The 27,190-nt window shown below is 40.9% G+C and overlaps 1 protein-coding gene across 1 annotated transcript in view; it reads right to left on the minus strand.

The window, feature by feature from the left end:
* Window positions 1-12,005: 12,005 nt before the first annotated feature.
* The window catches only part of LOC120727989 (XK-related protein 7-like), a 105,807-nt gene continuing 90,622 nt past the window's right edge, over window positions 12,006-27,190 (minus strand). The window contains exons 2-4 of the mRNA XM_040022612.1: window positions 26,818-27,017; window positions 19,235-19,454; window positions 12,006-16,674 (exon numbers count right to left, since the gene is read on the minus strand). Of these exons, the coding sequence (XP_039878546.1) occupies window positions 15,861-16,674; window positions 19,235-19,454; window positions 26,818-27,017 (1,234 nt within the window). The 3' untranslated portion in view covers window positions 12,006-15,860. The remainder of the gene's footprint in view (window positions 16,675-19,234; window positions 19,455-26,817; window positions 27,018-27,190) is intronic.

The following is a 27,190-nucleotide window of genomic DNA, read 5'->3' on the forward strand; positions in this document are numbered from 1 at the left end:
TGGGACCACACACACACACACACACACACACACACACACACACACACACACACACACACACACAGGAGAGGCGAACAGGAAGCAGAGGAAGCCCACTTCCTGTCCGAGAGGAAACTCCACCAGGGACTGATAACATCCATTCTTTCAGTGCTCACACACACACACACACACACACACACACACACACACACACACACACACACACACACACAATTTACCTTTAATTAAGCTGGGCTTTTTTGATGTTTTCCAATTCAATGATACATTTTTCCAACTTCAATTTGAGTTTCTTCAAACTAAACTGGAAAATAAACACCGTGGATGAACACGCAGCTTTGACCTCACATACCTTTTTTCCTTCCCACTGTCGCCAAAGTGCTGCTCATAGGGGGTCATATGATTGTTGGGTTTTTCTCTGTATGCATTATTTTAGGGTTTATCTTAGAATAGAAAGCACCTTGAGGCGACTGTTGTTGTGATTTAGTGCTGTGTAAATAATATTGAACTGATACCTACCAATAGCACTCTTGTCAGTCTTTATCATTAATGCTATTTAAATCATTAAAGAAAATTTCTACTTCTGATCCAGAACACAACTGCAAATAGATTTTTAATGTTCACTCTTGATATGGAAAGTAGGAGATGTACCTTTGTAACACGAGTGTTGCAGCTTCTGGTCACTAGGGGCTTCAGGTGTTCTTCCCAGGATAACAGACTTGAGATTCTCCTTGAATGATACAATTTATGCTATTTTCTGTATTTCTTCCAAGTCTTTTTGTCTCTTTCCCTTTTTTCCTAAAACACTTTTTAACATTAGAATAAATGTGACTTTATGTTGTTAAGTTGCTTTTCAACAGTCTTTGGTCATTTTGTCTTCTCAGCATTTTACCAGCTGTTTATTATGATGGTGTAGTTTAGATTTAAGACGAGTGAGTATTCACGTCCTGTCTTTCATTGTTATCGTGTTAAGTATGAGTCAGTGTTAACTTTCACAACTCCTTTGTGTTTCACTGTAATCAGCAGCAAAAACACATCTGCGTCTTTTGTGTTGATGATGACAGAATTTTCATTTGGGAGAAAACAGCCTTTGGAAAAGATACTACAGTCCTGTTTTTGATCAATAAGCATCTTATATCTATATATATATCTGTGTATATATCTGTGTGTACGTGTGTGTACATATCTGTAGATAGATAGATAGATAGATAGATAGATAGATAGATAGATAGATAGATAGATAGATAGATAGATAGGGTATATTTGCTTAGACTGTTGTCCCCAGAACCCAAAACCCAGACAAGCAGCAGAAAATGGATGGATGATCAAAACACTTAAGGAGGGAAGATGTTTTGGCCTTTCTACCCTTACAATTATAGAGATTTTGATAAGAAATCAAAATTTTAAGCTAGAAGAAATAATTTTTGATCAAATAAAAAGAATAGTAACATGGAAAACACAGCAGGCGTGTTACTCATTTTTCAAGGTTTCCTTAAACAAAATAAAACACATGCTGTGATATCGCTGGGCTTCCCGATGCCCAGCTGATGAACAGTTTGAAACCAAACATTAAAGAATCAGTTGCTGCAGTGAGCAGATTTGACCTGAAGGAGGCAGCACTGTGACAAAGACTAACTGATTGAGGAGGACGGGGAGCAAAGGAGGGTGGGAGGGACTTTATTGTCCTAATCTGGACACTGATGGAGGCAGAAGAGGAAACATCAAACCTGTGACCTTTCTGAGAAAGAGGGACACACACACACACACACACACACACACATGCATGCAAGCGTGTCACGCGGCCACATGCTGATGGTAAATACTACTTGAGTGTATGATCTGAAATGGACACACAAACACACACAGACCTCACACACGCACAGCTATTGTCTGGGTAACTACTCCATGGTGACTGGAGGGCTTAACGATCGTCCAGTTACCTAGGTAACAGGAGACAAAGATGGGGCATTTATCTTTTGAGTTTCTTTTTTTTTCTTGTCCTGATCTCTCTCTTTCTCTCTGAAATTCAAACTCCTCCTTGTCTTTTAAACCAAACCACAAAGCTTTCCTAAAACTCACCAGGTAGGTTTTGGTGCCTGAACTTTACCAGCAAGTGAAAACCAAAGTAAAAGAGCAAATGCTTGCAAAGTGAAGCAAATACCTTCACGTTGCAAATAACAGGACATGAACTGTGGTCTTCTGGCTGTAAAGTCTGTGACTTTCTCTGTTACCATCGTTTCAGCCTCCAAGTGTGGACTTTGTTGTGCTTAAAAGGGCAACACTGCCTCTCAGGGTAAGCGAGAAATGTTAAGCCAATAATACTATGGGTTCAGGCAAAATAGCTACTTAGTCAGGCAAAGGGAAAATATCTTTTTAAAAATAACTCACTTGCAAAATTTACACACATTTATTTCAGATTTTCTAGGTTGCTCTACATTTGGCTCGATCTGCAGGTGATATACATTTTGCATGAGCTTATTCACATGGCTGCTAGAGGTCACATAACTTTCAAATGTAATAAGGTTTCATAATATCATCTGAAATTAGCATTTTAAAATTAGTTAGAACAACAATGACTAAAACTCTTATTTTCCTTTGGTAGCAAAATAAAAGGATGGATGAACTTTGTGGCCCTTTGGGAGCCATTAGAGGAAGAGCAATGTTCGGCACTTTGAAGTTGGTTTCATTTATTGGCCTTTGATTCTTTGTGTTTTAATTTTCTTTTCCAGTATCAAACAGTCAGAAGCATTGATATTCAACACCTGTAGGCTTCAATGCTGACAACAGAACTGCAAATAATGGCTGCTAGTGCCACACAGGACAATCTGAGTATTACAGAAACTACCGATTTACTACGATTTCCTCATACAGCCATATCTACAGTTTACAAAGAATGGTCCAAAAATGGGAAAACATCCAGTGAGCAGTAGATCTGCGGATGAAAATCCCTTGTTGATGCCAGAGATCAAAGGAAAATGGCCAGACTGCTTCTAGCTGATAGGAAGGCAACAGTAACTCAGTTACTTTGGGATACGTTGTCTGCAACTACTTGTTGCAACCAGCGTACCCTAAAGAGCATGCTGGAGGCACATGTTGAACCTTGAAACAGATGGGATACAGCAGCAGAAGACCACAGCAGATGTCAGCCCTGTCAGCTAAGAACAGCAGCGTGAGGCTACAGTTTGTCTGTTCTATGAGTTTTGATTTCCGTTCCAACATTCAGAAACTAAGGTCAAAATCTGGATAAACTCCCTCATGGTGGAATGATTTTGTTGTTATTTGCTTTGTTCTTACATACTTTGGGCCCCTTAGTAACAGTTTAGTTGAAATACTACAGCCGATCTGAGTATTGTCGCTGATCATGTCCATCCCTTTGTGCCTATCGGCAGTGATAAGAAACAGTTGGAGTCGCAGCACGGCACAGTCAAACTCACAGAGAGAGTCCCACCAAGTGGTCCGAAGCAGAGAGCCGTGACTTCCGCAGAAGGTCCTACACCCCCCAAACAACAAAAGTTGGACTGTGGTGCAAAACCAGTAAGTGATGAAGAATTGAAGAAGTTGGTCGCGCAGTATATTGTAGAAGAAATGCTACCTATAAACACTGTTGACTCGCCCTCGTTTGGTGCCATAATAAAAAAGATCCCTACTTCTGTTAATGCCGAGCTGCCTCACCGAACGACTTTTACTTCTTACTTGGAGAAGGAGTTTACAGAAATGGAGAGAAAGTTGAAGGCCGCACTGAATGAGATTGACTTTGTTTCAACTACCGCGGATATTTGGACTGCTAACAACAGAAGCTATATGGGAGTAACGCTCCACTGGATCAGTAGAACCACATTAGAGCGCCACAAGGTTGCATTAGCATGTAGGCGAATTTGTGGTAGACACACGTATGATGTCATTGGTACAGAAATCGAAAACATTCACTACTCTTGTGGATTACTCAACAAAGTAGTTGCAACAGTTACTGATAATGGATCCAACTTTGTTAAGGCGTTTCAAGTTTATCATCCTGTCACGGAGTCCGATGATGAGACGGAGGAGGAAGAGTCCAGCCCCAAAGACGATGATGTCACTTTTTCTGATCTGTCAGAAATCCTCTCGGCTGAGAATGAAAGTGATGGTCAGCTTCGCACACCATCAACATAATTTGCACAAGTGATGTGGAGAAACATTTAACAACCAATGCAGAGAGCAGGGCTGTGTATAGGAGCAGCACAGCAAAATGCACAGCTCTTTGGACCAAATCGAGTAGATCTACACTTGCATCAGAAACAGTGGAAGAAATCAGCAAAAGAAAGCTCCTAATGCCAACATCCACAAGCTGGAATTCCTTTTTTGATGCTGTAAAGAGAATTGCAGAAACCCCCATGGGTGAGCTGAATACTCTGTGCACAAAGCTAGGACTGAAGTGCTTCAAAGATCAAGAATACCAGTTCCTGCATGAGTACTGCATGGCCATGAAACCTCTGACTGCAGCACTGGACATTTTACAAGGCGACTGTCCATATGGAACTTTACTACCAACACTTGAAGTTCTGATGCAGAAGAACCAGGCTGTGAAAGATGACCTCTCCAGGATGACTGCAGGCCTTCCAGATGCCATTGTACAGGTACGCTCCATCTTGAAATTAGTCAAATTGTTTGCTTCATACAATTCACAAACATGGAACAGAATATTAATTATCACTGAAAAATAAGATTAAAACAATTAAAATGTTACTGATCTCATATTAGACATGGTTTGCAAATAATTCAATAACATAATAAATTGTAGGCATAAAAATATAGATTATGTTTTTTAGGCTATTCAGACTCGTTTCGCCGGTGTGCTGGACGACAAAGATGCCCTTCTCGCAGCTGCCAGTTGTCCAAAATTCAAACTCCGATGGCTGAGAGATGCAGGAAGGAGGGAGCGAGTAAAACATCTTCTGACAGCAGAGTGTTGCACCACTGCTCCTCTGGCAAAAACCCTGCCAGTGTGCCCAGTGCTACTACATCTAGCAGCCAAGGTGAGATGGACTTTTTCACTTTTGAGGCAGAGCCAGAGGAGGAGACCTATTCTGCAGAAAAAGAAGTCATGGACTACCTGATGTCAGGCTACGACCTTCAGATTCTGCATACGTTTTCAAGCATAAAGACAATTTTTTTTAAAGTATAACACTCCAACCCCATCAAGTGCTCCTGTGGAGCGACTGTTTAGTCTGGGAGGTTTGGTGCTCACGCCTAAAAGAAATCGACTTTCTGACAAAAGGTTTGAGAAGCTTCTGTTAATGAGGTACAATCACTGGTTTACTCGCTCCAGTCTGTTGCCCCCATAACATGCGATGACAACATATACTGAAAAAAAGAGAATGGGGAATCCAATTTAAATAACTATTTACAAGTAATTGAATTAAGTTTATCAAAGTCACTTAATAAACTTATTAAAGTTTTCAAGTTGATTAACTTAAATCAATTACTTACAGTGGGGCAAAAAAGTATTTAGTCAGCCACCGATTGTGCAAGTTCCCCCACTTAAAATGATGACAGAGGTCAGTAATTTGCACCAGAGGTACACTTCAACTGTGAGAGACAGAATGTGAAAAAAAAAATCCATGAATCCACATGGTAGGATTTGTAAAGAATTTATTCGTAAATTAGGGTGGAAAATAAGTATTTGGTCACCTCAAACAAGGAAAATCTCTGGCTCTCACAGACCTGTAACGTCTTCTGTAAGACGCTTTTCTGTCCCCCACTCGTTACCTGTATGAATGGCACCTGTTTGAACTCATCATCTGTATAAAAGACACCTGTCCACAGCCTCAAACAGTCAGACTCCAAACTCCGCCATGGCCAAGACCAAAGCGCTTTCGAAGGACACCAGGAAAAGTATTGTAGACCTGCACCAGACTGGGAAGAGTGAATCTACAATAGGCAAGCAGCTTGGTGTGAAAAAATCAACTGTGGGAGCAATCATCAGAAAATGGAAGACATACAAGACCACTGATAATCTCCCTCGATCTGGGGCTCCACGCAAGATCTCATCCCGTGGGGTCAAAATGATCATGAGAACGGTGAGCAAAGATCCCAGAACCACACGGGGGGACCTGGTGAATGACCTGCAGAGAGCTGGGACCAAAGTAACAAAGGTCACCATCAGTAACACACTACAACGGCAGGGAATCAAATCCCGCAGTGCCAGACGTGTTCCGCTGCTGAAGCCAGTGCATGTCCAGGCCCGTCTGAAGTTTGCCAGAGAGCACATGGATGATACAGCAGAGGATTGGGAGAATGTCATGTGGTCAGATGAAACCAAAGTAGAACTTTTTGGTATAAACTCAACTCGTCGTGTTTGGAGGAAGAAGAATACTGAGTTGCATCCCAAGAACACCATACCTACTGTGAAGCATGGGGGTGGAAACATCATGCTATGGGGCTGTTTTTCTGCCAAGGGGACAGGACGACTGATCCGTGTTAAGGACAGAATGAATGGGGCCATGTATCGTGAGATTTTGAGCCAAAACCTCCTTCCATCAGTGAGAACGTTGAAGATGAAACGAGGCTGGGTCTTCCAACATGACAATGATCCAAAACACACCGCCCGGGCAACAAAGGAGTGGCTCCGTAAGAAGCATTTGAAAGTCCTGGAGTGGCCTAGCCAGTCTCCAGACCTCAACCCCATAGAAAATCTGTGGCGGGAGTTGAAAGTCCGTGTTGCTCGGCGACAGCCCCAAAACATCACTGCTCTCGAGAAGATCTGCATGGAGGAATGGGCCAAAATACCAGCTACTGTGTGTGCAAACCTGGTAAAGACCTATAGTAAACGTTTGACCTCTGTTATTGCCAACAAAGGTTATGTTACAAAGTATTGAGTTGTATTTTTGTTATTGACCAAATACTTATTTTCCACCCTGATTTACGAATAAATTCTTTACAAATCCTACCATGTGGATTCATGGATTTTTTTTTCACATTCTGTCTCTCACAGTTGAAGTGTACCTCTGGTGCAAATTACTGACCTCTGTCATCATTTTAGGTGGGGGAACTTGCACAATCGGTGGCTGACTAAATACTTTTTTGCCCCACTGTACAAGGAAGTAAAGCGATTTAAGTTGTACCTGCAGTCTCTTTTTTTTCATAAGATTAGTCCAAAGTTACAAAAGTGGACAATAGTGCTTACATGTGGATGGTATAAAAAGTATCTTAAGGGAAGTCAAGAAAGACTCTTTGTTTGTTTTTGTTTTTTTAATAAAAAGTATTTATGTTAAATGAAGTAACAAGACTGTCTTTATTTTCATACAAACAAGTATTTCTGTCAGGAAGTTCAACTTCAAATGTCAGCAGATATATTGTTGACATTACTGTTAAAATACACTTCCAGTAAAGTGAGTATTGGCAAAACCGGTTGATGTTTTTATGTTGAGGCAGTGGGGAGTGTTATTGGCAGCTTCTGAAAGTAGCTAATAAAGTAACTAGTAATCTAACTTTGTTACTTAAAAAATAAAGTAATCGGTAAAGAAACGAAGTTACTTTTGGAAGGAGTAATCAGTAGTCCGTAATATATTACTTTTTCAAAGTAACTGTGGCAACACTGCCTATCGGACGGCTGCAGGATTCTAGCAGGTAACACAATGTCTCAAACCTCAAATCCTCTCAGACTGGTTTCTTGTACTTGGCAGAGCATTCACGGGACTCAAACGGCCTCCACCAAACAGTCACCAGATATGAATTCAATAGAGCATTTGGGATTTCTCATGTGATCATGTCAATATGGAACATATCCTCTGCAGAATGACTTCAGCACCTTGTTAAATCCATGCCATGAAAACTCCAGGACGTTCTCATGGCAAATAAGTGGCTCAGTGTAACTAATGAAATGCTGCTTAGTGTATATTCAGCATTACCTGTACCTTATCGAGCAGCAGTTTCAAGGATTTCAAAATAACAGTCCAATATAAGCAATAAGGCGGCACGGTGGCACGGTGGTTAGCACTATTGCCGCAGAGCAAGATGGTCCTGAGTTCAATTCCACCATCAGGCCGGGGTCTTTCTGTGTGGAGTTTGCATGTTCTCCCCGTGTTTGCGTACTCCGGCTTCCTCCCACCGTCCAAAGACATGCAGCTTGTGGGGATAGGTTAATTGGATAATCCAAATTGCCACTAGGTGTGAATGTGCGAGTGAATGTGAGTGCGAATGGTTGTCTGTCCCTGTGTGTTGGCCCTGCGACAGACTGGCGAACTATCCAGGGTGTACCCCGCCTCTCGCCCTGTGACAGCTGGGATGGGCTCCCGCGACCCTGAAACGGATGAGCTGAAGCGAATGGATGGATGGATATGAGCAATAACCACAAAATTGCCTCTTGTGCCCTCAAAGGTTTGTGAGTGAAATAAAAACTCACATCTGCATGGATTCAACTCCTCTTGATGTTTTCTCTGTCTTTCACACACACACACACATCAATCATACAGCTGTAATCTTCAAACCTTAAAATGTTTTGGCACTGCATCAATGGTATATCTCTGAAAGACTGTGTGTCTTTGTGTGTGTGAGCTTGTGCATCGGGTGCAATCCACGTAAATGTGTTCATGTACATCTGTGTGAATGTTTGTGCGAGCGAAATCAAAGGAGCGGCATCCTTAAAAGACCCAACATTTCACAAACATGAAGTCTGACGCAAGAAGAGAAGAAAAAAAAGGGGCAAAAATTGCATGAAGGACGAGACGAGAGGAAGAGGAAGGAAAAAAGGATGAAAGAGAGAAGGATGAAATGGATGATGGTGGAGATTCAGATAAAAGAGGACAACAATTTAAAGTAGGAGGAAGGTGGGAGGGTAGCTGAAGAGCAAGAAAGTAAGGGGAGTGGGCAGATAGATGAGGACCGACAGGAAGGAGCAGTGAATTAAGTCGTAAGGTGGCAAGGTAAAAAACAAGGTCAATGACAGAAAGAGGGTAAGAGGACAAGAAGAGAGAAAGAATGAAGGAAATAAATCAGTAAAGATAGGAGGTGAAGGAGAAAGGTACAAGGGTTAAAACGGTATAGAAAAATCACTAATAGGGTGGATAGAGGAGGTTGGAAGAACATAAGAAGAGGAATTAAAAGGAAAAAATGAATAAAAACAGAAAGAAGAATTATGGACATATAGAAAACTGAAAACAGAGAAGTAGAAACTAGACAGAAATCAGCAAAGAAGGCAAGGAGTAAACAAGGTGAAATAAGAGATCAAACGAACAAGAAGTATTAAGAATACTCATCTATGTACACAATGTTTTCTTCTAAGTAAATAAAAAGAAGAAAAAGATAAGAAAACACGGACAACAAAGAAAATAAAAAAGACACAAACAGTTTGGTCGCCGGTCCTCCAGAGATGCCAAACAAATAAACAACAAATCCTCGGGATGTAGGGATGCCGACGCGAGAGAGATGGAGAGATCAAAGTATGTCTTTCCTCCTCGAGAGGAGTAGAGCCGAGAGGAAATGAGAGAAAGAAGGCGGGACCATTCGGGAGAATGAGGTTGGTGGAGCGCCAGCTTCGCTTTCAGCTCCGCCTCGCTCTGCAAAATCCCCGTTAGACGATTAACGACTGAGCTCTGTTTGCAACTTATTTAATGCAAGGAAACAGGTTTGAAATAAGACTTTGGAAATGTGGTGCAGCATTTATTGTGTCTGTAAGAATGTTTATAATAAACAATCAAATATTTTACTTTCATTTCTTTGACTTCTCTGCTCTCTGTTCTTTACATTGTGTAGGAATTTCAAGAGGTTTTCAGTCAAATTTATGTAGAAATAACTTTGAGGTTCACAGTCTTGTGTACCAATCAGTCACAAATGCCCCTAAATATAACACAGTTTAAATCTAATAAATAAAATATAATGCTGTTATGTGTCTACGCAGTAAAGCACAGGTAGTTACAAACTCAGTAAGTCAACGTAGTCATGTAAAAGTGGCAGAGAAACAGAGAAAGTCTCAGCAGAACGGCTGATCTTACAAAGGTAAAGCTACAAACATATAACACAGGTTGAACGCATCACAGTTGCAGCAGATTGTGAGTTTGTGTGAGAGCAAAGCATGAATGTGTGTGTCCTTTGCATTGGTCAGTCACACGTGTAAAGTCTGGCTATTCAAAGGCAGAAAGGAAAGCAGCTGAGAATACTGACTGTTGATGGACTTTGTAAGTATCACAGCTCATTAAGACATGAGAGGATTTGACAGAAGACAGTTTTAGCCTCATTCTTTCAGCTGCAGCATCTGTGTGGTTTAATGCTCAGAAAACAAGTCTAAAGAACAAATATTTTTTTAAATCAAATGCGTCAGCTTCTTTTTCTTTTGGCTCGCCTCTTTATGGGTTGCCATGGCAGATCCTCTGTCACACCACACCTCTGCAGTCCTCCTTCATCCATGAATCTTCTCTGTGGTCTTCCTCTTTTCCTCCTACCTGGCAGCTTCCTATTCAGCATCCTTTATCCAGTATATACACCGTCTCTAAACCATACTTAGGTCTCACTATCATCTTGTAAACTTACCCTTTCACTACAAATCCCCCCTGACACTCGTCTCCACCCACTCCACCCAGCCTGCACTCTCTTCTTCACCTCTCTTGCGCACTGTCTGTTGCTTTGTATGGTTGGCCTCAGGTATTTAAACCTCCACTGCTTGCAGGTTCACAGTTACACCTGTCTCCCTGTCCTTTACACACATATTCTGTTTTGCTTTTGTTCCTCCACTCTCCAGAGCATACCTCCACCTCTCTCTTCTCTAGTCTCTCAATCAACACTCTTAAAGCAAACATTGTAGGAGTAGGAGTACTACGATTACAGATGCAGAGTCTATATGTGCAAATATGATAAAAGTACAGCAAAAAAGTACATATAGGTCCACTGTGTATCAAGACTTACATCGAACCGTTGTACATTTATCACTAATGCTCATCGAGGGAAGACTTCACATGCTTGTAAAAAACGATGAGGTCCTCCAGAACTAGTGACGCTATTTTCCAGAGAAGTGATTGGTCAGTAGATGATTTCGTACCTGCTCTAGAACATAATCTGGCCCTGAGCAGGTTAGGTCTGCAGCAGAAGTTAGCACGGTAATGTACACTGAGCTGCAGATCTATGTAAAATCTTGAGTTTATTATATTTTGAGCAAATATAGATGTAACCTGTAAAGGGAGACGAGAAAAAGAGACACAAGCACACACGGGGAGCTTATTTTGCTGGCCGTTCAGCCATGTTTACTACAGTATTGTTCCCATCTACAGTTATCAGCACAGCTTGTTGAGTTCTTTTTTAACATCGTCATAGATATTTTCACCACTGGTTTATTTTCTGCTCGTTCACTCGGAGGATGTTTAAGCAGCATTATCAAAAAAAAAAAACTAAGAGCACATCCTTACAGACATACTGTACATACGACACATACAAACCAAAGCACACGTACTCATACACGCACGTCTTAGAATAGCATCACTCTGATATATACAGATATAGAGAATGAGTAAAAAAAAACCAAGAAAAAAAAAGAAAAACTATTTTCAGTTTTTACATCTCAATATAAGAGTCATTACCAAAGACATGGCCACCAAGTGAGTAAACAATAGATAAATAGATATAAAACAAATACAAAAATAAATAAACATAAATACTTGCATTAATTGATAAAAGATGATTTGAGTTTTTTAACTCACTGTTTACTTTTAAACATGTTTTTTTGTTCAAGTCTATATATAATCAGCGCACCACTATTAACTGATAATTTTACCTCAACAACAAAGTACTGGTTCATTACCCAATCGGAGAACGCGAAAGCCCGCCCCTCAGCCCCGTGACTGGGTGGTTGACGTATGTATCGTCTGTACATTAGCCGTTAACATCATGTTCGACATGACATGATCACGTGTGACACAGAGTCACTGTTTTCAGCACCATTAACATCGCCATGACTGTCACCATTGTACCAACATCCACAACTTCAGGTAGGACACAGCACTGTCCAGATAAGAAAACTGTAATTATCAAGACTTTTTTTGTTGTTGTTTTTTCTTTTTTTCTTTAAACATTTGCTTTCCTGAATTTTTCAGACCACCAACGGCTGTGGTGTTAAAAACACGTAACAGTTTTTTAGCATACCTGCAAACCTTGTTAGCATCAGAGCACTGCTTTACTTGCTCTAAACTGGCTACTACACATATCCCTACGACGCCTTCGAGGACTGGTTGTTTGCAGTGGAATTTTAGGGGTGAGGTTGCAGAGCCCCTCAAGTTTAGTTGTATGACACTTTCACATTAGCATATTATGGTGGCTCTCGTGCACATGTGACTTCAGGGGCTCTGGGGAAATTGGCAGAACCATAGACTGCATATGAAAGATGGACGTGGAAGTCTGCATTCATTCTAAAGCAGCCGACCGAAGCGAAGTGCTTGGACCAGTTTCCCATAAGACAGATCTACCGTGGCTCGGGACCTCAGGTCGCAAAAGGCAAAGATGACGACAGCCATCCATTTTTTATACACAGTCTTATAGTCGCAGCACATCCACAAGATCCAAACAAACATTGTGTGGTAGTGAAGTACGAGTAGCAGCAGATTAAACAGACCACAGCAAAAGCTTAGAGAAACTGGGTGTGCTAGAGGATGTTATTCAGGTACTGGCCAGGGATGATTTGGCTCTTATTTGTCTAATACAGGATATGTAACCACAAAGTACATCATTAACCATGATTGCTAAAAAGCAAGTATATAAGCTGCTCGTAGCGATTTGCTCTACCAACTGACCTAAAGTACACAAGAGACTGTAATTTTTCCTACGCTTATTCCTGCAAGACATTACAATAAACTTGTGTACAATCGGCATACAGTTGAATTGAAGCCACACTGGATACAGAAGCAGGAAGAAACTACTTGTAATCTAATTACAAGTTATGTTTTCCGGATATAATCTGTCAGGTGAGCTTTTTGAAGGACTACAGTCTAAATGTTGGCACAAATTCGTGGCTGTTTAATGTGGTTTTTACTGTGACATTTGTGCCATACAAGTAGTTTTTTGTGCTTGTGGCTGTTAGCCATAAATATAGATCCCCTGAAGACTTGTCAAACCAGAGCAAGTGCACAAACATCTATGGGGTTTATGTTTCAAATACAAATGCTTGTATTTGGTGTGAAGTTGACGAATCACGTGTTCGTTAGACTCTGATGAAGACTTAAAGTCAACACATATTGTCTGACTTTGCCAGAAAGCTTGTAGAATAAATCATCGTTGTACTTGAAAACAGAGTGCCTTGGTTTTGTTTTGTTTTGTGCCATCCCCAGTCAATATCTAGCATCACTTCATAAATTGTATTATTATTTTTTTAAAGATCTTCCAATTCCAAGTCCTAAGGTTAATAAATCAGTTAAACTGGCATCATGAGCTGCTAGTCTTCATCACTGCATGGTGCACTAAATGCATTTTGAAAAGCGCTTTCATCAACATACTTCTTAATATGCATCTGGGTCACATAATGTAATGTTTTCTACATCAGCTATCCTTAAAATAAAACCACAGCATAGGTTGAAGTATTTCTGGGATGGCCATAAAGATCAGATCACCTTAAATGCACAGACTAACCCTAAAGGCTTTTAAGAAAAAGGAGAAAGAACGTCTTTGAAAAGAACTTCAAAGAGAGGCTGCCGGAGAGAAAGCTGTTGTGTAAAATGCAAGAGGACAAATGCTGGCTTTGATGCAACTATTTTTTTCCCCTTTAACTGTTCTTCCTTTGGGTGGTGTTGCTGACCCTGCGTGATTCTTTCAGCATCCAGCAGCTTCTAATTAATATCAACACATCCACACCTGGGAGCAGCAGCATTTAAACTTCGACCTCTGAAGCTGCTTACTGATCAGCTCTGCTGGATATGTTCAAGGTGTATCTTCCTGCTGCAGGTCATCACAACAAGAGTTTAAAGGTGCAAAGAGGATTTCTTTGCCAATCTGCTTTTCCTTTCTATTCAACAAACGTACTGCAAATCTATCAGCCTTTGGGGGCAGGGATACATAAGGATATCCAGAGCAGCAGCTAATGGATATCTGAGCCAGGATTTCCTGCTCTGTCCAGAAGTCTTTGTTTACTATTCCAGATTAATTTTAGAACTGATTGTTTTGAGATTGCATTTGCCAAAATTCAATCCCTTATTTGGTCTCTGGACAGACTGTTTACCTGTATGCAACCAAGGCCCTGTGCTAATTTAATAGAAGACCAACAGGACTACAAATTGACTACAAACAGAAAACAAAAGCATCTGCTTCCAGATTTCAGATTCTTCTTATTCTTATGCAGACATCAGTCTGAATTCAAATCTTCAGAAATCTTTAAATCAAAGACCTGATTGTGGATTTATTTTGTAAACAGCGCCACCTTTCACTCGACCCTTGCCAACATCTTGTTTCTGAGAAGAAACGGCACCTAATGCTGACTAGCTAGCTTAATAAAACATGAAGGTGCTTTGCATCTTTAATTGTTCGTATTCAGTTTGCTTTGAGCAAATGTCTGTTATTCACTGTTAAATGTATTCAGCAAAGTAGTGTTGATACCGTAAAGAGTAATTTCTCACTGTTTTCTCTGAAAAATGTTGTTTGTGGAAACCTTCATATTCTACATGTTACAAGTTCTGAAAAACTTTGGATGAGATTTAGAATTTCACAAGAAACTGAAGCTTTTTCACTCAAAAGTCATTCGTCTAACTACAGCTTATTATAACAGCTTATATCTGACATCTGTATTTATTCAACTGTACATCACAGGCCTGTTTGTGGTGAGTTACAGCATGCCATATGGTGGGAGCCATGGCAGAAGTTGCCCACTTTCACATCCTCACATTTAGTTCTGATTTATTTTTTCCAGACGAGTCCTTTCTCGTGTCGGGCATTGACAGCGTAGCTGGGATGTAAACAGGGAGACTTTTGCTATGGCTGCTATCATAACACATATGGATGAGTGAATATATCACATGTAGATGTCAGGCCTACATTTCCATCATCGTGGTTGCATGAGATCGGAGCCAAGCGTACAAGATTACGTTTCTTTTGGGACACGACTGACGGATGGTTGTGAGGGACATGCAACCTTTTGGTGTCATAATTGGACACAAATTAGCAAATATTGTTGTGTTTTATTCCTGCTAAAAGAAATGCACGACTTTATATGCATGTGTTCTTCCATGTCACTGTAATTCTCGAAGTATGAAACATAACAAGTTCGCAATGAGTTGGTGATTGCGATGTTAAAAAAATGTCTATTTTTTGGATGCAAAGCAAGACATCTTTGTTACCAAATGTCTGACGAAGGACTGGAAAATGACTTTTTTCAATTTAAGTCCCGACTTTACAAAACCAAATCACACCGAACCAAACTGATTGCATGTCCCATGCATTTCTAGTTTCCTAAACATTCCTCGGAAAGTCTCTGTTGTCTTTCTTGGGTCAAAGGCTCAAGTTCATGCAGCCGACCGCTTCTCAATTATCTCAAACTTCACAACTTAATTTCTTGCAAATTATTTTACTTCTTGTACTGACCGTGCAGGATAAAACAAAATCTAACACACCTTGGTCCCAGAATGAGGGATATTTTCCTTCCCTCAAAACTTTTAGAAAAAAAAATTCGAAGATTATCCCAGTTCAGCATTACTCCGCTGACTTCCCATGGCTCATTCATGCTACTTACTCCCGGACTGCTTTGGTCCCAGATTGCGCTTCACATTTTACAATCAAGTTTTGACAGCCTCTCAAAGAGCTGCCCGACACACAGCATCTTCTTTTCGTGCTTCTCTTGGCGTAGATAGTCCTGGGATGAGAACTGATCTCAGGCTGAGCCTTGGTCCCAGACTGCGTTTATAAGTTTAAAAGCCACTGTTGGCTTAAACAGTTGTCTCATATTCCAATACCTCTTTGCTGCCCATCATGCTGCTCCTGTACTGTATCCGGGGGCTGATGCCTGATGTGGTCTCCAGAAGCAGAATGGTCTTGCGCAGACGTCGATCGATAAAGTGCGCATCCCATGCTGGGTATCGCTTTCTCGGGAGGTCGATCCGGATCATGGGTCCCTCATGTGCACGAGATGACGAGGAGGTCCTGTGAAGGAGTGCAGGAGAGGAGGATGGGGAGGGACGTACCTGGAAGACAGGCAGGCAACTGTCTCTGTCCCTCTCCCTGTCCCTTTCTCGCTCCCCGGGAACTGGCTCCCCTGTGTCTTTAGTCCTGGGCAGAGTCCTTGGAGGACTGGTAATGACTATATCCGTTTGGGATCCTTGTGATGGAGTAAGGCAAGCATCAATCACTCCCGCCACCCCTCCTGAACCTACCACGCCCTCGTCAACACATCCTCCCCACTGTGAGCCTAGAACAGGCCCATCTGGGTGCAGCCAGCAGTAGTACACCAACATGAAGAAGGTTCCCAGGGCAAAGCTGCAGGCCACCAGACATACAACCACCAGGGCAGAAGAATCGGCCGTTTGTGGGTCACGGTAGGTGTACCAGGCGGCAGTCAGCGCCACGTTCTCAGCCAGTGTCACAGAGTAGTAGACAGTCATACGGAAACGGCTGGGGCCCTCTTTGACATTGAACCAGCAGAAGATGTAAATGATGCCCACCACCATGTTGTAGATGATCTCCTCCCACTTGGACATGCAGAAGTCAGTCTCACCTTGGATAATCCAAAAGGTCATGACACACCTGGAAAGACAACACAACAATACAGCTAGTCTCAACAACAATGCGCATGGGCCTTATAATAAGATATGATATACAGATTCTTTTGCAAAATTTCAATCAGGTTGTAATAGTATTTTATAACTTTGCACTCTTTGAAAAGGAAAATAGATTAGCCCAGAACATGCTTCAGAACGCCAACAAAGTGGCATAAAATGTTTCTATGTCAAAAGATTATTTTAGGACCCTACAGTCAGCTGTTAGAAAGCTAATGCTAGCCTATGTGTTAATAAGCTACTGTAGATAACAGATGTACATAAGGAATCTGCAAACATAACACATTTCTTAACTTATAGACACTGACATTTGCAGTCAGTTTTGTAGGAACTGAGTTTCAGTTTATTTGTCTTTATTGCCCAAGTTTTAAAATTGAAGACAGTCATGATTCCCACTGGAAGATTGCTAAAGATGCTTGTGATCCCTCACACTTTTCCTCTAGTTCCCCCAGCAGTACCAATTATGAAATCATACAAAACATAAGAATCTAGAAGACTCTCTCCAGATAATGCTCCAGTCAAACAGCCCTAGAGACCATCTGGCAACCACTGGTCACAAGAGATATATAGTGCAGCCATGAAAACTTTGTTGCAACTAGCAGGTTGCCATTGTTGTCAGTAAACACCAACTGGTCAGCAAACAATTGTGAACTACTCGCATGCAGTAGTGTCTGAAAAATGTGCCACAAACTGGAAACAGAGACTGTTCGCCTTCAAAATAAAAGTTCCTGATTTTGAAATCTGTTGGTTGCACAACTTTTACTTTCAAGAGGAACATTTACTGTCTCTATTTTCCATCAAACGTTTTCTAGTTTTACAACAGTTCTGAGAGTAAATGGCAAATGTTTGCAGACATGATGATGTCCTCCATGCAAACTACAGGTAAAGCACCCTGTTTGAAACCATTTTCACAACTGCCAACAAACTCCAGCAACCACTCACAAACTGGTTGCCGATTAGTCTCTAGGTCTGCATAGCTGGGGGCTTAGCAACCTTTTTGGCGAGCTTCTCTGTTTTCTCTGTTTACAAGTTTACGAGTGGCAAATACTTGTAATTCTAATGACCAACTAACCTTCAATTAGCATCACTGTCAGGATATACTTTGTTTATAGAACCAGTATTGGAAAGGCTCAAAATCACCAGAACTGTCAAAATACTAATGAGATATTTTTGGACTGTTTTTTACTGTAAACTTTGTTTGTGAGGCCTATAGAAGTGAAATTAACTCAGCTGTTGACATAATTCAACAGAAATCCACAGAATTTTGTCTTTGCCTTAGAATTGCAAATTACTGTATCCAAGTGATGCGAGCGAACAACATGCCAGATTTATTTAAGCCTGCAACAGCTGATTTTCTGGACAAGCTTGCAGCTGTTACCGAGCACTATTTTGTTTCATTTGAGCGATTTCTCCATAGTCCACAAACCAATGTCTGACATCACAGAGGCTATGTTCATCTATTAAATAAAATCTGCGCACTTCACAAACATCTGAGGGAAATTAAAGGTCTCTTCAAAAGCTGACTGCTTCTCAGTGTACACCAGCTAATTGCAAACTCTGACTGCATGCTGTTTGGTGCTGAGCAGGATGTGAAGAGAGGATATTTAAAGCTTTGTTACTGAAAAAAGCTGTGAGAACAATCACAGTATGAGAGCAGTAAAAATGAACCAGTAAAGTCGTGAGCTGAACAGCCAAACAATGCGATGCAGCTCGCTACAACGCCCCGAAAACCGAGGGAGTTGCACATTCAGGTGATAGTGCTCTGTAGGGTCTTCACCACAAGTAGCACCTTTCACATTGTGCCATTGTTTTCACATTTGATTTATATCAGTAATATAAAAATATTGATTATAGCTGCCTTGAGTACAGGAAGTCACAAATGAACACTAAGACAAAGGGGCAATACAAGACAGATAACATAAATCTCTCAGTTGTGCCTCAAAGTACATCCCTAAACACAAAGCGATGATATCAGGCAATCCATTTCTAGAGATTTTAATGAATGCTCCTGGCACAGAATATCACATCTAAGCCATTTAAAGTAGAGCGAACACATACAGGAATGCCCGAATGCAAATCATCGCTGGGCACGAGATAAAACGTTAAGACTGACCTTCTCCCTATAGAAGGCTACATTCTTTCAGCACCAATTTGCTAAACCTGCTGTATGAATAATTACAATTAACACTGAAAGTATTTTATAAATTAGCCCCTGCTAAATGTCCCTGCTTGGGGGAAGAACCTGTAAAGTGTGTAGGAAGCTGTTTTCTGCGATTTAACAAGCAAGAACGAGCAGATTAAAAAGGTTTATGTATAAAGGGAATATATTTACCAAACTTGCTCTTTATATATTGTATTACTTGACTTTCTTTAGTTTGATTTTTGTCTACCTGCTGTTGGAATGTAATTTGACTAATATTACTGGAACAGAGTATAGATTTCTCTCTATAACAAAAAAAAATGCAGCAGGTGTCTAATTCTTCCCATTTGGGGTCCAGATTCTTAACATCAGGTCACATATGGCGCACCAGTGGCTGACGATGAATATGCCGAAGTAGAGCTGGAAGACGGAGGCGAAGAGAGCAAAGGCCACGGTCCTCGCCCCAATCGTGAAGAAGTGCCACAGCATCTGGGCGATCACGGCCTTGTAGGACATGGGCAGCTTGTCGTCGCGGGAGTCACGGAGGACCTTCTGGTAGGAGGCGATCATCCAGGCCAGTGAGACCAAGGAGGCCGAGGCAGATAGACCTGGACAGAGGGGGGGAAACATAAGAGGACTATAGTTATTAACTTGACTGAATAGCTCATAATAAACAACACCAGTGATATTGTTAAATAGAATTATAAAGCTACCCGAGCAGGGAGATTACATGCTGCAGAGTGGTAGAAAAGAGAAAAAAAACCTAAAAGTGGCATTTCAATTTTGACCTTGGAAAGAGAAACTTTAAACTGCATCTTAAATTTGGATGTCGCAGTGTGTAGATTGTGTGGCGTGCGGATGCAGAAAAGAGTTTGAGATGTCAAATAAAAGGTGAGCCGTTTATCAGGCTGATTTCAGAATCCAAACAAAATCAAAAACGCAAGCAAATTGAAATCCAATAGTCACAGGAGCATCCCGGGAATAACACGAGGAGCCTCAGACAGCCAAAGTACGCTGACTAAACAGATGACGCAACAAAGGGAAGCCCGAGGCTACACGCAGAAGGCTGATGGGGGTCTGAACACAGGAGGGTAACGAGACAGCTGAACATAATCAAGAGGCACGATGTACAACTCACATCGAGATGCAGCTAACTAGCAAAGGAGAGTAACACTAACCAGAATATCAACAACTGACGAGAAATTAACAGATTGAAGCATGAACACCAAACAAGGCAAAGGAAGGACGACAACAAACACAAACAACTAAACGGCGAGAGGAGGCTAGAATCACACAACTAAAAGGCTTCACTACACTGGACTAAGAAACACAGACAGCACAAGATCAACTTACAACAAAGGATCAAAATCACTATCAGGGATTCTTCAATGTTAACTAACAGAGGTAGTTTAAATTGCCCCGTGTGGCTCAGTAATGTGGTCAGGTAATTGTAAGCTGATTTATTGCTTGTATTATGAAATGTCTGAGATGTAGTCCGTGAGTTCTGTAACTAAGAAAAAATGTACTTGATAAAAAATGTGCCTTCTTTTCTTATCAAGGTCTTCTTTTAGTAATGCTGCTGTATCAGGCGTCTGCTTGGGAGTCCAATTTTGAAAGCACACTGAATCTCTCCCGGTGGGTCAAGAGTCAGATCAAATAACTTCCAGCTTTTAACTTGAATTTAAGTTTAGGGGAGAAAAACAAAGTCCCAGCGATCCAAATTGTCAAACGTGGAGACCCAAGGCTGCGGCTACAAGCACTCAGCTTTGGTGTGAGTTCGTGGTGCGCACTCTTGTGAATGTAAATGTAATGATGCTGGTCAGTGACCTGCTAAGCAGTGAGGAAAAATGCAGTTTAGTCTATGTGGAGCAGCCAACTTCTCATCACCAGTACTGATCCTTGAGATCTTTGGTGAAATCAGAGATAATCACATACATGTGCTGAGAACAATGAGCCGTCTACAGACAGCTGCACTGTTTAAACTGATCCGGAGGAGCACAACCAGAAGACCTCACAGGGGAGGTTGCCCTTTTTAAATCAGGTATGGTTTTGCCTTGTTTTAGTTGGAGTCACAAAGCTTTAGTCCCTGCTTTAATCCTTCAGGTGGGAATACATGTGAAGTACTAAGAACCATCTCACCCTACAGTAGTATGGCTTTCGTTTTTTGAACATGCTCCTACATTTTTCTCTTTTTTCCACGCTTGTTCCCCGAGCTTAAAATGTGTTTATTTATTTCCCGCCGTGCTGAGTGGAGGCCTGCTGGAGCATTTCCAGTTGTTTCTTTTTATTTTAATAACTCTGTCATCTTCTAAAGTCAGTTCTTTTTTCTCATTTTGATTTAGGCAAAGGTAAAATGTGTTTTATAACTACTAAGTCTACTAGTGATCTCAATCCATTCCCGCAGTTAGTCCTATAATCCTGAGGATCGACAAAGGAAGTCCTGACGTCTGGGATCTCTTCATGAGTCTACTGTATGAGGAAAGGGACACTCCCAGGTTGCTAACAGAAACAGGAAGCTTAGAAAGTCTGGGATTACTCCAGGATTCAGAGCTGGATTTGTTCAAGTGATCAGCATAAGGAATGTGAGAGGTTTGGACAATAATAAGGATGAGATTGGTGAACTTACTGGGAATATGGCTGAAACCTTTCTCTGACATCTGGTTTAACTCCACTGACATAAAGACAAACACAAAAAAAGGGTTAGGGTTGCTGGCTGTCAAATTTATCTGGACTTGAACCAGTTTCTACTGAAGTCAAATAATCATTAGCCCGCACATGTAACTTTCAGGCCTGCTGCGAACCGCCCAGAGCACAGTTTAGCATATTAAATATTCATGCGTGTTAATCATGCAGTCTTGTCTCAAATTAGCCGTGAATCACACTGAGAAGGCATTAAAATGTGAGCAGAGAAAGAGCGGCACCGACTTTGCATTTGATTAATCTGAAGATTTTTCTAAAATATTTCTCTTAAAAACCGAGATCAACCTTAAATAGAAACTTTAAAGTCGACTCGGAGGTGCAGAGTTTGAACTGGTCCTCAGCTGGAGAGCGCCATTTTTTCACAAGTCAGAAAACTTATTGTGTTTAAAATCTCTTTTTACTTTTTCACTTTTATTAAATTTAAATGCTGTTGCACATGTAAGATTTTCCTAGCACAGCAGGGACACAGTGCTAGGCACATATTTTTGTTTACATGTGACATGTTTCTTTGGTATTTAATATACTTTTTGTCTTCAGTTTTGCAGTGTTTGTAGTTTGTCTCCTTATTTCTAAACTTGGCTCTCTTTATGCATCAGCTTGTTTCGTCTAACACGAATGGAAATGGGGGGAAATGGCTGAAACTATTAAAACACCATCAAGCGTTGCGAACAGAAGCATTCTCGGCGTCTGTGCGGCTTGGTTGGAAAATGGAAAATATCGTAACAAAACAGCAACGGTTTTGTTCCATCTTTGAACAAAAACAATTTAACACAGACCAGTGGCAGGCCAGAGAAACCACAGAGTGTTTCCTTAATGAGGTCTGATTAAAGGAGAGAGTTGTCACTCCTTTACTGTACAGCCTGCTTGAAACAATATGTCTCAAGAGGATTCAGCAGCATTAAGAACAGAGAAAATTATGGGCTACCTTCACCAGACAAATGCTATATATGTATTAATAAAGGAAAGGGAGTTCTTTGAACTTCAAACCTCTGTCTACTTTGATTTGATATATGAGTCATTCCCCTTAAGCTGCTTTAATTTTGGAAAGGAAATGATCTCCAATGAATTTCACAGAAACTGAAACATCTGGTATTGTATGAACTGAACTCTTTGGGTTTTTACATCTGTGCTATTTAACATAATTAACATTATTGGAAACCAATGTTTCCAAGAGTCCTGCTTGCTGTCTTTGATATCATTCAGCTGCTTCAGCTGAGAGGATCTCGTCCCAAGTTTATTCGCACTTCCAGTCGACCATCTTGGACCACAGCTGGCAACGGTAGTCTTTGTTCTGCGGTGGAGATCCACTCTAACATGGGCTCATTTAGGACTGCTTTATATGTTTCAACCTCTCAAGATTACTCAAGATAACTTGAGTCCAAGGCTGTGGAATCCAGCTGTAGGATGAGAGACTCGCTGGAGAGGCAGCAGATCATATCGTTCAGTTATTTTACTTTACTGCACTTTTCCTGATGGGAGGAAACTACTTTTCTCAGCTGGCTGGGTAACATTTCAATAACGCCCTGAAAAAGTTGGATGTTTTGGTGTATTCACTTAGGTTGCAGCCACCGTGACTGTGACCTGGAAGAAAACCAATGACACGATTCGTTTTTTCAAATTCTAAGATGTTGGAGAAATGTTTAAGCGTTCTTTATTCTATGTAGTTTTTGTTGGTTTTAACGTGTCATCAATGTGATGGAACATTTTATGATTGTGCCCTTCTCTGTGTGAAGCTGGCCTTACTGATGTGTCCGTGGCATCATGTTTCGTCTTTATACAGTCTTTATAAGATCGTAATAAGTCAACTGTACAAGCCGTCTTTGAATGGAAGGCTCTGACTCGATTCTTTGACCATGGCGAGTTTCTATAAATGGTTCTATTATTTGTTGTCAAAAGCCATGCCGCCATGTTCCTTATTTGTTCTTTTACCCCTTTGCAAATTAAAACTGCAAAAAAACAACAACAACCTGTTTGTGTGTAAATCGATTTGTTTCAGATTTTAGTAACAATGTCAGTGATCAGTGGGTTCATTTAGCTAACGTGGATTCTGGGATCCAAACAGTGTCTCTAATCTCTAAAAGTTGAGAGAGCCAAACGTTTGACCCCAGACCATCTCCCCCGGGATTTCAAGGAACGGATGATGTTGTCTATAAACAATGAGAGATCTGCAATGAATCGCCTAGTGGATGGGGATGCAAAAAAAAGAAGAAAAAAAAAACAGGAAAATGATTGTTTCCTGGGATAAAATCACAGGGAATTGCTTTCAAAGGGTGAAAGCACTTCAGGATCGAGTCTTCTTCGCTCTCCGGACTGCCCAGGTAATTGTGGCCAAAAAAATGGTTTGGAGTAGAGATTAAACACAGCAGATAGAAACAAAATTGGAAATTTGCGAGCATGAAAAACAAGTCTGATAAAGAAAACCCCCAATCTGAGTGGAGTGGTACATTTCATATTAAGGGAAAATATGGAGATGGAGCTATCAGTGTTCTGGAGGAGGAACATTGATCATGTTAGAGTTACTGTAGCTGGAAGAGAAATAGATTAGAAAATAAAAGCAAAAATAAATAAGTAAATGGAAAATCACCTTTTCAAGATCACCTGTCTACAAACTGAGATGAACTTAATCCAACCGCAGCCTGTTCTCTCAATCAACAATTGCCTCCATTACTGTAGCTGATAAATCACAACCAAATTTATAAATCAGGTTAGCAACGCGGCAACTATCCTGAAGCATAGCTTGAGAAAATACACTAAAACATCCTTGCAATAAATGAACCCAAAACAAAGGGAATTATGACTAAACAGTGACAGATGCAGTTTGTTACGCTTGGAAAGCTCAGCATTTGGAGGAACTGGGACCAGCCAATGTTTGGGATTTGTCCTTAACAGATGACTTGAATGATTAATTGGCTACACCGACACTCGATTCGTGTGACAGATAAAATGATAATGGATAATGATAGTGCAATGATGGTGAATCTTCTCAGCTCTTCAGTACTGCCGGCACTGCAGGAGCGTATGTATGAGTGCCCACATTAAAAAACATGAATGCTTTTTAACAGATGGTAGGTCAAAGTAGACAGGGATATTTGTGTGTGAGAGCTCGGACACGTTTATCTCTGAGAGGAGTTTCGCTTTTAGACTATGAGATAAAGGATGTTTGGTAAGGAGGGACACAAAGGACGGTTCGAGGTTAAAAAGCATCTATTATACATTTCCCAGTTTTTTCACACATACTGCTCAAAATGTTAAAGCTCTCATAATAAACCTAAATAAACCCACAAATAATGCAGGCGTGTGTATGAATAATGCCTGAGAGCCAAAAGGTTTGTTTTTTCACAGTTCTTCCTCATCCTTAATATGAATGATATCATAAAGAGTGGTTAAACCTAATACAGTCGTCTCAGTGAGCACAGCTCTGGCTGTGAGCACAGAAGCCACGCCCACTCACCTCTTTTTTTAGGGGGCAGCCAATCAGAAGAAAGTTGTCTTAAAGAGAGGAAGATGGGAGCTACCACAGCTCGTTTAATGAGAGCCCCTCAGCTTCCTAGGTCACACACCTATGGCATAAATTTCAGAATGCTGGGTGATTTGCAGGAAAGGTGACGTCTTACATGGTCAAGGTCACCGGGATTAAAACTTGTGAGACTTTTATTAGATGCTCCTATTTTAAGAATTTGAGAATCCTACATCGCCTGATTCTCGAGTAACTGCATTCACACACTTCAGAGTCCATGTTTATGACTGATTATGATGTAGCAACTTATGCAAAGCTACTGTAGCTACTGCACACAATAGGTTCCCTATAAAAACATGCTTTCAAAGGCTAAATTGTACTGTAATCAGGTATATTTACTCAGGAAGAGTACTTAAGTAGTAAATTGAGGTACTTGTTAATGACTTGAATATTTTATTATGATGAGGCTTTATCTTCTGGTGCACATCGTGTCTTTGTGTCTCTAGTCTGATCAGCTCCGGTGCTTATTATTATTTTGATGTAGTTTCATGTTTTTATGCCATCACTGTTCAGCAGTTTTTATTATTTTAGCTGTTATTAAAATACAGTTTTTTTTCCTAATAACTACTTTCTGCACTCGATCCACTTTTTTAAACTTTACAGAACAAATCACAGGATTTTATTTTGTTAAATATGCCATTTCTTATTAACTGATGACTTCATTGTGATTTTCTGAACGAGTGTAATCTGTGAGCTCACCAGTTAAGCATAACAATCTAAACTGTGATATTAACACAACTTGCATTAGAAGACTGGATTATATTACTGATCTTTGACTGTACGGGGATTTGGATTTAAACATTTTTGTTTCTTTAACATGAAATATTAAAATAACACAGTGTTACACTCTCAAAGGGCCGTAAGTCGTCTTCTAATGAATGTCAAAGCAGATGTGCTATGTTTCCTGCAGAGACGCAGACTCTGTGTTGTCACTGCAGCCATGCACGTCGATATCGCTGCTACGCTGAGCACAGTCGGTGCGCCCTGCGTCCACTGCAGCCACGGCTGCACCTCGCACAGATGTTTGCCCTCCACTCGTCTGTAACTGAACACAGAGTCGTAGCAGGAGAGCAAAGGTGAACTTTAAAGATATTCAAATGCAGGAAGTTAGTTTTTTTGGATTCTGCAGACTACATGTGTGCGTTGTGGGTTTTATGAGTCAGCTGTGTGTTTTGTGCTATTTAAATATGTTTCTGACACTTGTCTTCTGCTGCTGCTGGTGCCCGCCAGGTGTGTGTGAACACGGAGTGTGAAAAGTACTGAAGTGAACACACACACACACACACACACACACACACACACACACACACACACACACACACACACACACAGAGAGAGAGAGCGGGGGAGAGAGACTGTTTTGTTTTATTCATCAAAGGCCAATCTGCTTCTTGTAAGAGGTGCATGAATAAAGCATAGATTCTCCTAGTGATATCACACACTCACACATTCACACACACAGAATAAGTTTGCTTTATTACTGTTTGGTTCTTATTTCTTAGCTCAAATCAAGTAAGTTTATAGACTGATTTCCTGCTTTAACTTTGACCCTCTGCTTCTTCGTCTATGACACGTCTTGGTCTTTGCAGCAATAGTGCTGTTTGCCCAATCTCAGCAGAAAACTTTGCCTTGTCTTATGATAGCCACTGGTAATGATGGCTAAAAAAAAGCACAATAAAGCTGTATATCATTCACTCTAAGAACAAGAATTTTAAAAATCTTTGACAAAAGGAGAAGACGGCTGAATGCGTCACCTTGCAGAGGCAGAACACCGCTTTCATGGACCATGATGCTCAGCTGCAGAACGAGCTGTGGAGCCGACTTCAGGAAGGCCTCCAGGAGGCGGAGCATGGTGATGTCAGCGCTCTCAAACATCAGCCTCCAGTGGAACTGGCGGCGGGGCCCGTTGCTGTTCCAGCGGCTCTTGGCACCCAGGTAGAGGGCGTGGATGTATCTGAGGGTGAGAGAAAGAGGTTTAAGGGCGGTGATTTATCCCATTAAACATCAGCCTTTGTTTTTAGTTACAACGTGAAACTCAACCCAAAAATAAACCAATAATAACTTTAAAAACTGCAGAGGCAAAGTAAAAGTTTGGGCTTTATGGATGAACATACATGACATTTTCAC

The sequence above is a fragment of the Simochromis diagramma genome, unplaced genomic scaffold, assembly GCF_900408965.1.
Source record: "Simochromis diagramma unplaced genomic scaffold, fSimDia1.1 OVJJ01000308.1, whole genome shotgun sequence".
NCBI lineage: Eukaryota > Metazoa > Chordata > Actinopteri > Cichliformes > Cichlidae > Simochromis > Simochromis diagramma.